At 45.1% G+C, this 14750-nt stretch overlaps 1 protein-coding gene and 1 pseudogene across 1 annotated transcript; both read left to right on the top strand.

Annotated features, from left to right (window-relative positions):
* The first annotated feature begins 218 nt into the window (after positions 1-218).
* On the top strand, positions 219-706 carry LOC110286981 (histone H2A-like 1). Its single transcript, XM_021153673.3, has one exon. It carries the CDS (start codon positions 264-266, stop codon positions 591-593), a length of 330 nt encoding a protein of 109 aa, XP_021009332.1. The 5' UTR covers positions 219-263; the 3' UTR covers positions 594-706.
* A 2702-nt stretch (positions 707-3408) lies between these two features.
* LOC110287489 (histone H2A-Bbd type 1-like) lies at positions 3409-3783 on the top strand (annotated as a pseudogene).
* The last annotated feature ends 10967 nt before the right edge of the window (positions 3784-14750 follow it).

The raw sequence follows: 14750 nt of genomic DNA, 5'->3' as shown, positions 1-14750 counted from the left end.
CATGCAAACATTCACTCACACAATCTCACACACATGAAAATGAGAAAAGATAAAAAGGACATATTCAGTAAGGTGAGCTGTTTCCTAATATGGGCATTTCTGCACTGAACACCAGAGTTCAGTGGCTACCAGTGATATCATAAAGTATGTTGTAACAAAGCCCTCTCAAGGATAACTTCATAGGTGGGTGAGAAGGTTGGTTATTTGGAGAGCCTCGGGCCAACAGAGAGGGCCAGCTGAGCCAAAACCTCCACGCAAACATCATGGCCAGGAAAATGCAAAGGCGAAGAAGACAGAAAAGAACCTGCTCCCAGAGAGGTGAGCTTACTGTTAGCCTTGTAGATCGTTTCCTACGAGAGGAAAATCATTCCAGACGCCTGAGCTCTTCTGCACTTGTACTCCTCAAGAGTGTGCTCGAGTACGTAACATCGAACATCCTTGAACTGGCTGGTGAGGTGGCCCACAGCACTGGCAGGAAGTGCATAGCTCCAGAGGATGTACATCTGGTGGTACAGAGCAACGAACAGCTCCACCAACTCTTCAAACCAGGTGGCACATCAGTGAATGAGCCACCAGAACCTGATGACAACTGATGATGCCTGGGTCTCAAGAGTCTGGAGGTTCACCACACCTTCGGCCTCCCCCTGCCCCAGGGTCCTTCTAGCTGGGGGAGCAAATCACATATGCTAATAAAGCATTGAGATTGAACCCCATTGATCCTGGCTCCTTTTGTTTCTTCATTTTGAGCTAGAGGTTGCTATGAACCACCCGGGAGGGTGATGGTGGGTTTGAAGCTGTCGTTAATGTGGGGAACTTGATTTCCAGAGGAAATTTCTAATAGGGACCATGTAGGCAGTCGTCTTGGTGGGAGGAGGTGGTGATGTGTAAGCACTTTTTGGCCCAGTGGCAGTGGGAGGATTTGGCTAAGGTAGAGGGCAGAGAAGCTGTCCCGGTAGTCTGTGAGCCCACAGGCCTTGGAAGGCCAGGAATTTGGCTTCAGCCTCCCAGGCACATTGGATTCCCAATGAGATGCTGCTAACTGGAGATGGGTGGATTGAAGACATGGACTGTGGTAGGAAAGTCTTCCTTGGAGGTTAGGTCTCAGGTTAGAAGATGATGACTGTGGGGTGGGGGAGACCATGTATGGCATAATGTTGGCGTGAGGTTCAAGGGTCAGGAGTCTTCCCTCAGCACTGAGCAATGATGGTGAAACCAGAAGAGAAAAGCTGGAAGAAGACCCCATGGGAAGACCAGCAGGCTCGACTAACTAGAACCCCGAGATCTCTCAGATACTGAACCACCAACCAGACAGCATACACTAGCTGGTCCCAGGCCCCAAACACATAGAGCAGAGGACTGCCTGCTCTGGACTCAGTGAGAGAAGATGCACCTAACCCTTGAGAGACTTGGAGCCCCAGGGAGTAGGGAGATCTAGTGTAGTAGGGACATCTACTTGGAGATAGGAGAGGAAGTATGGGATGAGGAACAGTCAGAGGGCAGTCCTAAAGGGGGATAACGACTGGACTGTAAAAAAAAAAAAAGATTAAAAAATAATAAAAATATACAAAATAGAAACTATAGGTGGTTTTCCTTTTTAATTTTTAGAATGTCTGCCTCATTACAAAAGGATTTATACAAGAATTAGTAGGTATATAGTGCTATGAGGCTGTGTAGATATATGCTTCTATAGTCTTTTCTTTTTTTCTTTCCTCCTCTTTCTCCTCCTCTTCCTTCTCCTCTACTTCCTCTTCTTAGGTTTTGAAACAGGGTCTCTCTACAGAGTCCTGGCTGTCCTGACTCACTCCATAGACCAGGCTGACCTTGAACTCACAGAGATCTGACCACCTCTGTCTTTGAGTGCTAGAATGCGCCCTCTGTCTTAGGCACACTGGTCATCTAAATAACAGTAGTGGAGAAATGCTACTGTCTAACTGCCTTGTAATTCAAGCAAGTCTAAATAGTTACATAGTATTAACTAACTTATTTATGAACATCTTCAGCGCTGTTCTCAGAAGGGAGCTCTGGGTTTTCAGTGATAGGATATGTCATAAAACAGTGCAGGACCTGTCATCAGAGGCTGAACCTAGGTTTTAGAGAGTTTTCATGTATTATGTATAAACACGACCCCTAATGTTTCACAGAACATATATGGGATAACTGACACTCAGGAGCTGCTCCAACTTAGCACTGGGGCCCCTGCCTCTAAATGTCCACATTTGGAGTGTTCACTTTTCATCAGCTCCTAGGCTTCTGCCGCTGCTGGCCTTTTAGACAGAACTTCTCAGAGGCTGTCCAGTCAGCTTTCATAACAGAATCAGAAGAGTTTAGTTTCAGGTCCTAGGGTACCACTTTCTTTTCATGTGATCTTGACCACTTTTGTTTCCTCTGAACAGTGGCATCTTTCTCCTTCCCTGCACACACATGCTCAGGCTACTTTTCTTTCTTGTTTTAAGGCATATTTATTAGATATTTTCTTCATTTACATTTCAAATGCTATCCCCAAAGTCTCCTATATCCTCCCCACCCACCTTGCTCCCTAACCCACACACTCCTGCTTCCTGGCCCTGGCATTCCCCTGTACTGGGCATATGATCTTTGCAATACCAAGGGCCTCTCCTCCCATTGATGGCCTACTCTGCTATATATGCAACTAGAGACACAGTTCTGGGGGGAGGTACTGGTTAGATCATATTATTGTTCCTCCTGTAGGGTCACAGACCCCTTTAGCTCCTTGGGTACTTACTTTCTCTAGCTCCTTCATTGGGTGCCCTGTGTTCCATCCAAGAGATGACTGTGAGCATCCACTTCTGTATTTGCCAGGCACTGGCATAGCCTCACAAGAGAGAACTATATCAGGATCCTGTCAGCAAAATCTAGAAACATTTCATCATGTCAAGAAGAAACCATGAACATGTAGGTCTTGTCAGATTGTAAAAATCAAAGAGAAAGAGTTCCCATAAGAGGAGGATATAACCAGGTGGGCTTTGGTGGCCTGCCTACAATTCCAGTTGTGGGAGGCTAAGACAGAATCTCCAGAGCAAGGTGGCTAGTAAGACTATATTGGTGAGCTCTGGCTTGGATTGAGAGATCTCATCTTAGTAAATAAGATAGAAGACTGATCAAGGGTGAGTCTAGATCTCAACTTCAGGCCTTTATGTGTGTGGCCACACAGGACACAGGAGCACATGCAAACATTCACTCACACAGTCACACACACATGAAAATGAGAAAAGATAAAAAGGACATATTCAGTAAGGTGAGCTGTTTCCTAATATGGGCATTTCTGCACTGAACACCAGAGTTCAGTGGCTACCAGTGATATGATAAAGTATGTTGTAACAAAGTCCTCTCAAGGATAACTTCATAGGTGGGTGAGAAGGTTGGTTATTTGGAGAGCCTCGAGCCAACAGAGAGGGCCAGCTGAGCCAAAACCTCCACGCAAACATCATGGCCAGGAAAATGCAAAGGCGAAGAAGACTGAACATAACCTGCTCCAAGAGAGCTGAGCTTCAATTTCCTGTTAGCCTTGTAGATCGTTTCCTTTGAGAGGGAAACTATTCCAGACACCTGAGCTCTTCTGCACTTGTATTCCTCACGGATATGCTCCAGTACTTAACATTGAACATTCTTGAACTGGCTGGTGAGGAGGCCCACAGCACTGGCAGGAAGCGCATAGCTCCAGAAGATGTACGTCTGGTGGTACAGAGCAAGGACCAGCTCTACCAACTCTTCAAACCAGGTGATACATCAGTGTTTGAGCCACCGGAACCTGATGACAACTGATGACCAAGGGCCTCATGTGTGGGAGAATATTCTTGTGGAGGCCAGAAGACACTGTGGAATACTCTGGAGCTGATTGTGAGCCACCAAATGTGCCAAGAATTGAACTAAGGTCTCTGGAAAAGCACTGTGTTCTCTTATATGCTGAGCTATCTCTCCAGCCACTCCTTTTCATATTTATTTATTTATTTATTTATTTATTTATTTATTTATTTGTATGAGAGACACAGAGAAAGACAGAGCCAGAGACAGAGAGACAGACACAGAGACAGAGACAGAATGCCATGTAGATACAGGTCAGAAGAAGGTGGTGGATCCCTTGGAACTAGAGTTACAGATGATTGTGAGCCACTGGATATCAGTGCTGTTGACTGAACCCAGATCCTTTGAAAGAGCATAAGAGCATCAAGTGTTCTTAACCAGTGATCTACTTCCTCAACTTCCTTTCTATGGGCTAATATAATATAATATGATATAACACACACACACACACACACACACACACATATATATATATATATATATATATATATATATATATATATATTCCAAAAGGTATTATGAAAGTAACTCCTTTTCATCTTACTATAAATGAACATAATCAACGCATTTACTCTCACAGGCACATATAGGGCAAATCCTAATCCCAAAGCAGGGCCTGAAGCCTTGCATTTTCTAGGGGGCTAGAGACATACAATAACAACCGAGTTGATGCCCTTCATGGAGCGCTCTGTTCCAGGCCCATTTGAACCCAATTCTTCTTCTCATAGTGTTCTCTCCAGAGCGAGAAGCCCCATACCTTCCCAAAGTCACCCAGCAAGAGCGGGTGAAGAGAGAGGACAGTGCCAGATCTGCCTGCTTCTCAAGCACGAGCGCTTTCAAGAACCCTGCCTGTGGCCTCACAGCAATGCACCCGGGTAAGTGGACACAACTGAAAGCAGTGGGTCCAGGTGAAGGGATGGAACGAGGGCATCAGATATCATTTAGGATGGGGCAGGTGTTATAAACCAAGCGACAATTTGAGGCAAAAGCCCAGGAAGATGAAAGCATAATGTTTTCAGGAAACTGTAAGGAGTCCATCATGACCAAAGCCAAGAACTTGAAAGAAATCTGCTCACAAAAGCAAGCTCTGTAGGCGGGCAGGGCCCAGTTCTCCCAGAGCGCTGCGAACAAAATCTGGATTTTATCCTGAGCTTGGCACAAATCTTTGGCCAATGTTAAGCATAAGAGCTTTGGCAAGGACAGAGCTTTGAAGTCTGGGACTCCTAGAGCACACTGCTTAGGAGCACAGGCCCTGGGGTCAGATCTGGATTCCATCCTGCTTCATGCTACAGAAGTCATTCATTTTTCTCTTGCCTGCTGGAATGTAAGCTCTCTGAGGTCAGCACCCCCTCTTCTTGATCTCTGCTGTAGGCAAAGAAATCACTAGCTTACCATAGAATGTTAAGGAAACACAGTGACTATTTCCCCAAAGCCATCCTTATTTTTTCTGGACATACACCAAGAAGGAGGTGATAGTCCCACCCCTTTTTGTAGGTATATGTGGCCATGCATTAAAGTTTCCTCAGTAGGATGCAGGATGTGTGTGTGTGTGTGTGTATGTGTGTGTGTGTGTACATTGCCACACATTGCTTTTGGAGCTGCTTGCTTATTTTACCTTTTTACAAGCTAGAACCCAAGTGTGGTCCCAGTCTGGCTTTGACCCTTTAGATGAGCACAATAAAATGGCAGACGGCAAAGTACAAAAACACAGGGTCCTGGATTTCAGAATAACCACCTACAAAGCTAAGCTACTGACCTGAGGGCTTTCTCAAGGAGAACAAATAAGGTAAGTCTGCTGAGCCATAGTGCTAGAGGGGCTTTACGTTACAGTGGCTAGTCTTTACTAGTACTGACTTAGTGAACAGCCTCTGAATGAAGTGTATGCAAATGTTGTCAGGGTCTTGTTTTGCTTGTCCAGCCTGACAATACCTTAAGTGCAGGGGCTTATGTTTGTCTACTGTCCTGAAAGCACCTAGATTGGTGGCAGGCTTGTGTTGAATTGAATTAAAGGCAATAAACTCAACTCTGACTAGACAAGTCTCCCTAGGCCTATCTCAGGAGTCTGCTTTGCCAAAATGAGAGGATTGTCTCTTCCAGACTAACAATAGTTAGAGTTTGAAGCTCTTTGGACAAGAAGGAGCTGCTAACGGAAGGAAAAGGAGGAGGCGGCACCACAAAGGTAAAATCCTCTTGGGTGACCCTAGGAAATTTGCAGAATTACAGCTGCCAGAGCTCAAGATTTGCACCACCACGGCTAAAAAAGTCACAGGGGAGAAAGGGGACCCCTCTCTGCGGAGAGAAGCACGCTAGCACTAGTAATGCATCAAATTTAACAACATTGCCACAGACATCCCCAAATCCTGTGCTCCTGAGAACTCGTTAGTTACATCGGATGTGACATATGGGTGGGTAAGAGAGTCTGGAGCCTAGAGTCCTGTAATTAACCAATAGCAATCAGGAGTGAGGGCAATTCCAGGGGAACTGTAATTGTCTGGAAGTTCTGGGTGCCTGCAGGCTGAGCCGCAGGCCAGAAACCCAGCCAGCTCTGTCCCCAGGAATCACAAAGAGCCAAGGTCATGGTTGCCATTTTAAAAGGGGTCCTTTCTCAGAAAGCTTGAGATCACAGCAGATTGCAGCAAGTGAGAATTTCCTCTGATGTATGAGTTTGCATCTGGCTGGCACGAGCCTGCTGGTCCTGGGGACATTCCCACAGAACCATGCAGTTAATGTACAACCTGCTGGGACTCCAGGAAGTAAATGGTACCAGGTCTGGATGACGAGTGTCATAGGCTGTCAAGCCAACTCCAAATTCTCTCATTGACAAGGATTTACTAGATGATTAGTATATACCAAGCTAGAAGGGAGTAGCTAGATATTTAGACTCTTTTGTTTTGGTGGTGGTGGTGATGGTAGTGTTCATTTGTTTGTTGTTTGGTTTCGGTTGGTTGGGTTGGGTTGGTGTTTTGTTTTGTTTGTTTGTTTGTTTGTGTTTGTGTTTGTTTTGAGGCAGAGGTTTACCAGAGAGCCCTGGGTGGCCTGGAATTCATGGCAATCTTCCTGCCTTAGCCTCCCAGAAAACATCTGTTGTTGATGTTGTTCATTGTATAAGATGGTGGCTTTCATAATGGCATCCTTGTTCAGGGATTCACGTACTTCTCCTCTGGTACCCTCTTCTGGACTCTTGCCCTGCAGCAAATAGTCCTCCTACTTTCCTGACCTGCATGTGTATGTACAATCTAGGTTGAACCTATGAGAGAATGAATGTGGATCGTTCTCTCTCTTTAGAGTCTGTTTTTTTTTTTTAAATAAGATGATCTCCAATCGTAACTATTTCATGAAAATAGCACTGTGTGTGTGTGTATGTGTGTGTGTAAGAGAGAGAGAGATCACATGCTGAGTGTTTGAGAGTTTCATACATTCATATAATGTGTTTTGAACAAATACACCCCTTCCCTTCCTTTCCATTTGTCCCATGTCCCCTTCCTTACTCCACCCATTTATCCCATGCTCCCTTCCTTACTTCCGCACTCCCAATTTCATGTGCTCTGTTTGCTTTTGAAATCTACTGAGTCCACTTGGTGCTACCTATATGTTCACGGGTGTAGAACCATCTACTGGAATATAGTCATGTGCCCTCAGCCACATGCCTACAGAACACTGGTTCTCCTTCCCTTAGCAGCCATCAATTGCAGATAGCTTCTTGTGTTCATTTTCCATTTCTCTATCGGTAGGCATCCAGACTGATTACATATCTTGGCTATTATGAAGAAAGAGTACCAAAATAAACATGTGTCTCTTTGAGCAGTTGTCTCTGGCATGACTTAGATCCCTTTGGCTATATTTAGGAAGTATTTTTAAATGTTTGACAAGAAAAGAAAAGCAAATGTTGCTTTCACTTTTCCGTGGTACTAGGGATCAAATCTAGGACATTACCAGGCAGGTACTCTACCAGTGAGCTACATCCCAGCTCCTACTCCTAGGGTCTGATTGAATTGTCCAGTTGCCTTACCCCCCACATAACTGAGATTGCAGGCATAAGCTACCAGGCCCAGCTTAACGTAGCTATCACATCGGTGGCTGTTATAAAACCCTTGAGAGTGTACAGCCTTCTTCGTGGTATAGCCCATGGGATCTAGAACTTACTCCCCTGTCTAAAAAGCAGAGATGGAGAAAGAAGAGGTGGAGTCTGGGAGGCAAGACAGTGAGAGGGATGGAAGGAAGCACAATAGACAGGGATCAGCAGAGGCAGGAGCTACCAGTAGGGCTAGGGGAGGGCACTGAGCTCATGGGACTAAGGATTTGGTTAATGTCAAAGGACAGGCAAGTTCAAAGAGATGTGCCAAAGGGACCATGAATGGGTTGCCTGCAAAAACTGTTGTTTTGGGTGTTAATAAACTGACAAGACTGTTGTGTGGCTCTGGAGACTGTAAATTGTCTTTAGAGGGGTGGGAGGTTTTTCCCCCTCTGTAAAGCTGTAGAAAAATACCTTTAGCATCTTGCTGAAGTTCTCTGCTTGGCAAGCTCCTCTTCCCTGATAAAGTGAAATAAACAAGTGCTCACTAGGCATCTCTCTGAATCATCACAAATTCCAAAAAAGAACACTCTGTATTAATGAAGTAGATTTTTAAATTTACTCTTCTAAGTGGAGATGGAAGTTGAGCAGCCCTTGTTTGCCTAGGCAATACAGCAAGGAGCACCAAACATTCTAGGCTGTAGTCAGATCTGTAATACCCTTGAGGAGTTAAATGCCCAAAAAGAAAAAAAGACAACCTCGTTCTGGGTCTGTGGACATCTAAAGAAAGCATCAAGCATTCACTTAAACTTGACGAGGTGAAATCCTGGTTCCTGTCCCAAGGTTGTGCCTTTGGGAAGCAGAGGTGTAGTCTATAATGCAAGATTGTTGGACAGGTATACCTGTGGGTGGATAGAGCTTGACAGGGGTGGAGGCTGCCAGTAGGGAGAGAGGAAAGCAAGGAACTGTTGCTGTATTTGACTAACGCAGCAAGGTATTCGGTAGCAGGATTGCCTGCAGAAAGGCTTGTATTAGGCAGAAATAGCTGAGTCTTCACATGGGCTTGCCTGAGCGTGCGTACACACACACACACACACACACACACACACACACACACACACACACACCACTTAGATGCAGCACTAGGACCACCCAGAAGAATGCATGACCAGGGGCCAGACAGCTCTCAGTAACAAAGATGCTTCACCAGAGGAGCTGACAGCTGCAGCCTGTCTGTAGACCATGCTCCTCACAGCTGGACAGCAAAACCCTTCCTTGAAGAAGGATCCAGGCAGTAGGTCTCTGTCTATCACAGCTCCAGAGGCAAAATTGGCTGTGTGCTGCCCAGGGCTTCTCAGCTGCTGGTAACCTCCGGGACTGCCCATTCCACCTGCTCTGGCAGGCGGCAGATGAGCTTTGTGCAGAACTACTGGAGACGTTGCCTGCCTCTTCCTGTGCAGTCCCTGCCCCTTCCATCACTTTGTAGATGTGGTTGCTTTCTCTAGTTCGTTGAAAAACACAATCAAATGCCAACTCACTACTGAAGATATTGAGGCTGAACTGAGATAGCACAGACCAGTCTGCTCTCAAATAGCTTACATTCTAAGGTAGAACATGTGGTTGAGCTCTCAGCAAAACCAATTGCTTTATCTTAGGTTCGACCAACAAATGAAAAGGGTACTTGAAATGCTCTGAACGTGCTGTCTACTAACTTGCTAGAGAGATCACCAATGCCTATTATTTAGAGGGAATTCTTGCTGGGGCCAAGCACTGTTCTAAGAAGGCCATCAATGTTAAGGTCATCACTCGCTGTGAGCCTATGAGGGAGGTTCTAGTCCTATCTTTACATTGAGGGTTAGACAGACTGAGTCACTGATGTATCATGACTCAGTTAATCTCTAGTGAAGGAAACTTCATCTCATATAGTCTAGCTTCTTCAGAATGTGTGGATTTTGTCTGCCTACTGTGCTATCTCTCCCAGTTGCCTGGTACACCTAAATTACTTCTTGGGGCCTCTTCAGATGGGCAGGAAGACGCTGGAGGGCTTGTGTGGGGAAGACACTGGAGGAAGAGGAAGACTTGGAAAGGTAAGTAGGTGGCATGAGATTAAAAGGACTCTACAAGCAAGAAGATATCATGGAGGAGGTTTGTAAAAAGTATATACACACGTACACATATATATATATATATATATATATATATATATATATATATTCATATATATGCATAGATAGATAGATAGATAGATAGATAGATAGATAATTAGCCAGGGTCTGGAAAGACAGCTCAGTTAAGAGTACTGACGCCCAGCATCCACATGGCAGTTTACAATATCTGTAATTCCAGGTCGAGGGGATGAATTAAACATGCCCTTCTGGCCTTCAGACAGACATACATGCAGGTAAAATACTTATATACATAAAATAATATTTTCTATAAAAGAAAATATTAGCAAGAAGCCTTATAGGTTAGGTTTTGAGTGCCAGTGGTTTATTTGTGATCCCATTCTAATAACCATCAAGAGGAGCTGTGGTAGAAGATAAACAGGATGGGATAGTACAGATGCTAGATGCTAGATTACCTGTCCCTCTGGGGAGTTCTGGGGGACAGGCTAGAATGGGCTCCAGTTATCCCACTCTAGGGCCAGGACAGATGGGGCATTAATCCACTGTATTAATCCTATCCGGCAGCAGCAAAGGTTTCTCCAAGGGTTACAGGGCTGACTTCACCCTTCCTCCACCTGCCCTGTGCACAAGAAGGACACTCTTATGCCAGAGTAAAGCATACCAGCCAAAGCCTGCAGGTGGAAAGGCAGGTGCTGACAGCAAGGTATCTAATAGACATGCACAAAAATGCCTAATCCCACAGAGATATGGTCAGGATATTAGCAGGCTGGGCCAGGACACATTCTGGAAGTGGTGCAGAGAATAGGCATCATAGCAGCCTGCACACACACACACACACACACACACACACACACACACTCTCTCTCTCTCTCTCTCCTCCTAATCCCCAAAGTCTAGAATTGTGTTACTTCTCATGACAGAAAGGATGTTGCAGGTAGATGAAGTTACCAATCTTAGGGTGGGGAGAGTATCCTAGATTATCAGAGGGGATCCAGTTGAATCCAGGAGCCAATAGCCAGTGTCATTAGGAGCATGTGATGTTGGAAGCAGAGAGGGTGATGTGAAGAAAGGGACATGAACTATGCCATGCAAGTGGTCTCTGGAAGCGGGGAAAGGCCACATTGTAGAGCCAGAACCTTTCAGAACCTCAAAAACCCAGGTTTCCCGGTACCTTAACAGAAGCTTTAGTGAGACTGAATTTCAGTGCCTGCCTCCAAGAACCGTAATACTAAATGTGTGTTGTTGTTAGTCACCAAACCCACAGTCATCTGTTACAGGAACTCCTGAAAAGCCCATACAGCCCTCTTCCACTGAGCCACTGTGTGAGCTCTCAAGCAGAGAGTTCATCTTTTTTCTTGGCATGTTGGATCTGTGCACTGCTTAAACTTGGACTGTTCTTGGCAGGACCACATAACAATCACTTGCAGTTGATGACAAAGGCCTTGCCTCCATGTTTTTGAGGAAACTGAGGTTCAGGGCGTCGCCAAAGGGATTTTCCCAGGCTGCTCAGAACACTGGCAAAGGAGGCAGCTCTTCCTCCGGGCACCACCTGCTCTGCTCCTGCCTCTGGATGTTGTAGACCTTCTCACGCAGGAGCAAGTCTGTGACTTCCAGGACTTTCTCTCCTCTCTGTCTGGGGATGAGAAGCTGCTCTGATGTTTCCACTAGAACAAAAGCCACACCTTTCGGAGCCCTGGACTTGGTCCAGGGAGAAGATACAAGAGCTACTCTCAGTCCACCTGCTTCCTTGTCTTATATTTATTGACCTTCTTAATCCATCAGAGTGCAGAGGACTTTTACCGTATGATGAGAAGGGTGCATTTTACCCTAGGTTAGTGATAGAAGAGAAAGAGATGATCAAAGCTCTGATACAAGGTAACTGGGTGAACTTGGCCAATGACCTATCTTTCAATCCTTGATAAGACCATTACCTCTAGCTTGCCCTTCCCCAAACAAAACAGGGGCAAGAGAAAGTTAGATCACCTGTGTGTAGGATCACTCAAGCAAAAGTTCCTGTCATAATATCCTAATTACCATCTATTAGGGTGCCTGAACTTCTGTACTAGGCATCAGTCTTTATGGGGAGGATCTTCTGGCTCTGAAGGCCCTCTATAATTGTGATTTGAATGTCAAATGTCAATCCCCACTTGGTGGCGAAATTTGATAGGGTCATGGAACCTTTAGAAGGTCGAACCGAACCTAGCTTGAGGAAGTACATCATTGGGAGAACTTGAAGTTCTATAGTGTAGCTCCAGTTCCTCTTCATATTCTCTCTCTCTCTCTCTCTCTCTCTCTCTCTCTCTCTCTCTCTCTCTCTCTCCCTCCCTCCCTCCCTCCCTCCTTCTTTCCCTCCCACCCTCTGCCTCCCTTTCTTCCTTACTTCAAGGCAGAAGCCTTATGCTCATGTTGTAGTGCCTTGCCCCCCTCCCACCATGATAACTGATAACTGATAATTGGCTTTCACTTAGATATTTTATCACAGTGCCAGAAAAGTAACTAATACACTCACGGAAGGGAAAAGCCCTAGGCAGCAGCTATACCTGGAATTCTGATGAACTGTCACTCTAACTCAGGATTACTGCATATTTTCTGTGTCCTCTGCCTGAGTTTAGGGCATATATAGAAAGGGCCCTCCTTGAGTAGGAAGATGATCAGAGAGTCCTGAGGAAGTGAGACAGGGAGATGCCAAGGAAAGAAAATAGTGTTCGTTCTGTCTCTTGCTTTTGTCCTGAGCTAGTTTTCTGCTACAGGTCTGAGCTCACTGACATGTCTCATCAGCCAGCAGTCTCTTCCCAGTGTTCATCTCTGTCTGGCATAGCCTAACAAGAAACCAATTTGAAAGCCCAAATGCCATTTTACCAAAAATGTTGACATATTTGACTGAGTTCAGGGATGGACTGAATGATAAAATGTCTCAGTAGATCTGGATCCCTTTCCCTGTATTTGTGAACTAGACAAAGCCAACTGTGGAAAACATGTTTGATTGGTACCACAGCTGAGAATTTAGAGGAATCAGAGTCTGAGGTCAAGTTCCTTGCTAGTACTGTAGAGAGCAGGTGGTCCCATGTCAGCTCTCTTGGAATGAGAGGAGAGAGAAGGAAGGAAGGGAAGGAAGGATAGTGAAGGCTGAAGATGTATAGTATACAACACAGTCACTCTGGAAACCTTCAAGGACACTGCAAAAAAATCCTTCATATAGAGTCACCATTTAGAAGTGGAGGCTCAATACCAATCCCTCCTGGCCAATTATGTCAATTTTATTTGTCATAAGAACATGGAATGGGGTGATAACTCTACACACATCTAGGCCATGATCCAAAACATCTTTGTAAGTCTCTAAAGAAACCAAGGCCTCTGTGGCCCAGACCTGATGCTAAAAAACATTGCAGTGGGTAAGATAAAGTCAAACTGAAGCTCAGTGGTCAGGAGGAGTTGGTTTTCAGAGAGGAAGGCAGCATGATCAGAAAGCATAAACAGTCAGAAGTGAGAGTAAGGATCACTGGGGCTCAGCTAAATGATGCCGCTGCTTAAGCTTGGACTGTGAACTACTTCCCAAAACAAAACAGAATGGACTTAAGGATTAGTCCATCTGAACTCATCTCATACTGGCGCAAAGCCAAAAGGGCCAAGTATCCTCCTCCATTGACTCCCTAAATTATCATATGCTGCTAGAATGTTCTGGAGTTTAGCATCTTAACCACCTGTGCAGATTGTCTGTCATATCCAGAAGAAGGCTCAGCAAGTTTGCATGTGAAGAAAATAACCACTGAGCTTGAGGGCAGCACAGCTTCAAGGTAGCAGAGCACACTCTGAAAATGGCTGCCTTTCTCCGTGAGAGCCAGCAGAGTAATGCCAGCAATAAGTGCTCTTGTATTTCTGTCTGTGTGCTTCAACTAAATCTATTAACATGACAGCATGCTATAGAAAACCATATAAAGAATGATGCAAAGAGCAGAGCCAAAGCACCGCAGTCACACCAAGCAAAGCCCTGCTAGATGGACTGATAAAAAGCTGTATGATCTAGCCTAGCCATGATGTTCAAGGCTAGTCAGCTGCCCCACAGATGACTGTAGATGCAGGAACATGTGTGTCCAGCTCACAGTCACTGACAATGACACACTTGGGAAGGAAATAAATGTGTATTGTTATGGGCCACTGAGATATTGTCGAGATTTTGTTACACAGCATGATTATGGCAATAGCAGACAGATATAACTCTCCCAAGCCCAAGATAAATTCCTGCTCTGTGAGTTTGTAATGTCTCTCTCGGTATCAGAGTTTCTTATTTTCCTCATTCTTTCAAAAACACGTATCACCTTCCAAACTTGACTACAATCTCCTGAGTGTCCAGGTTTATCCCTCTGTTTCCTTCATGAGTATTTAGAAGCATAATGGTAGACCTCCAAGCTGCAGGTGTGACTTCTAAGCCCTCGTGGATTTCCAATGCCACAGCTCCTTTCAGAGTCTTACAACATGAGAATTAGAAATGGATTAAGATAGCACAAGAACCATCCCCTCCTTTTACGAATAAGCCAACAGAGGCTATGAGAGGTTCAATTACTATTCATAGCCACATGGCTGGCTGAAAGCAAAGCTAGACCTGTTTGCCAGGTCTCTTGGCTATGAGTCCAGTTCTTTGTTCCCCCGAGGTGACATTAGCTCCCTAACTGATTAGCAAGGCCTACCCAATACCAGCGTGATGAAAACTCTGGCACGAAAGCAGAAGACTCATTATGAACTAGCTATATTTTCCAGGAGGAAGAATGGAGAGTTACCATCACCATTACTCC

The sequence above is a fragment of the Mus caroli genome, unplaced genomic scaffold (assembly GCF_978045245.1).
Source record: "Mus caroli unplaced genomic scaffold, Mus_caroli_1 scaffold_5, whole genome shotgun sequence".
NCBI lineage: Eukaryota > Metazoa > Chordata > Mammalia > Rodentia > Muridae > Mus > Mus caroli.
The sequence above is the reverse complement of the archived record's forward strand: the minus strand, read 5'-3'. Positions and strand labels throughout refer to the sequence as shown.

What these genes read in the sequence shown, in the direction of transcription:
- LOC110286981 (XM_021153673.3), top strand. Translation starts at nt 264, where the DNA reads ATGGCCAGGAAAATGCAAAGGCGAAGAAGACAGAAAAGAACCTGCTCC.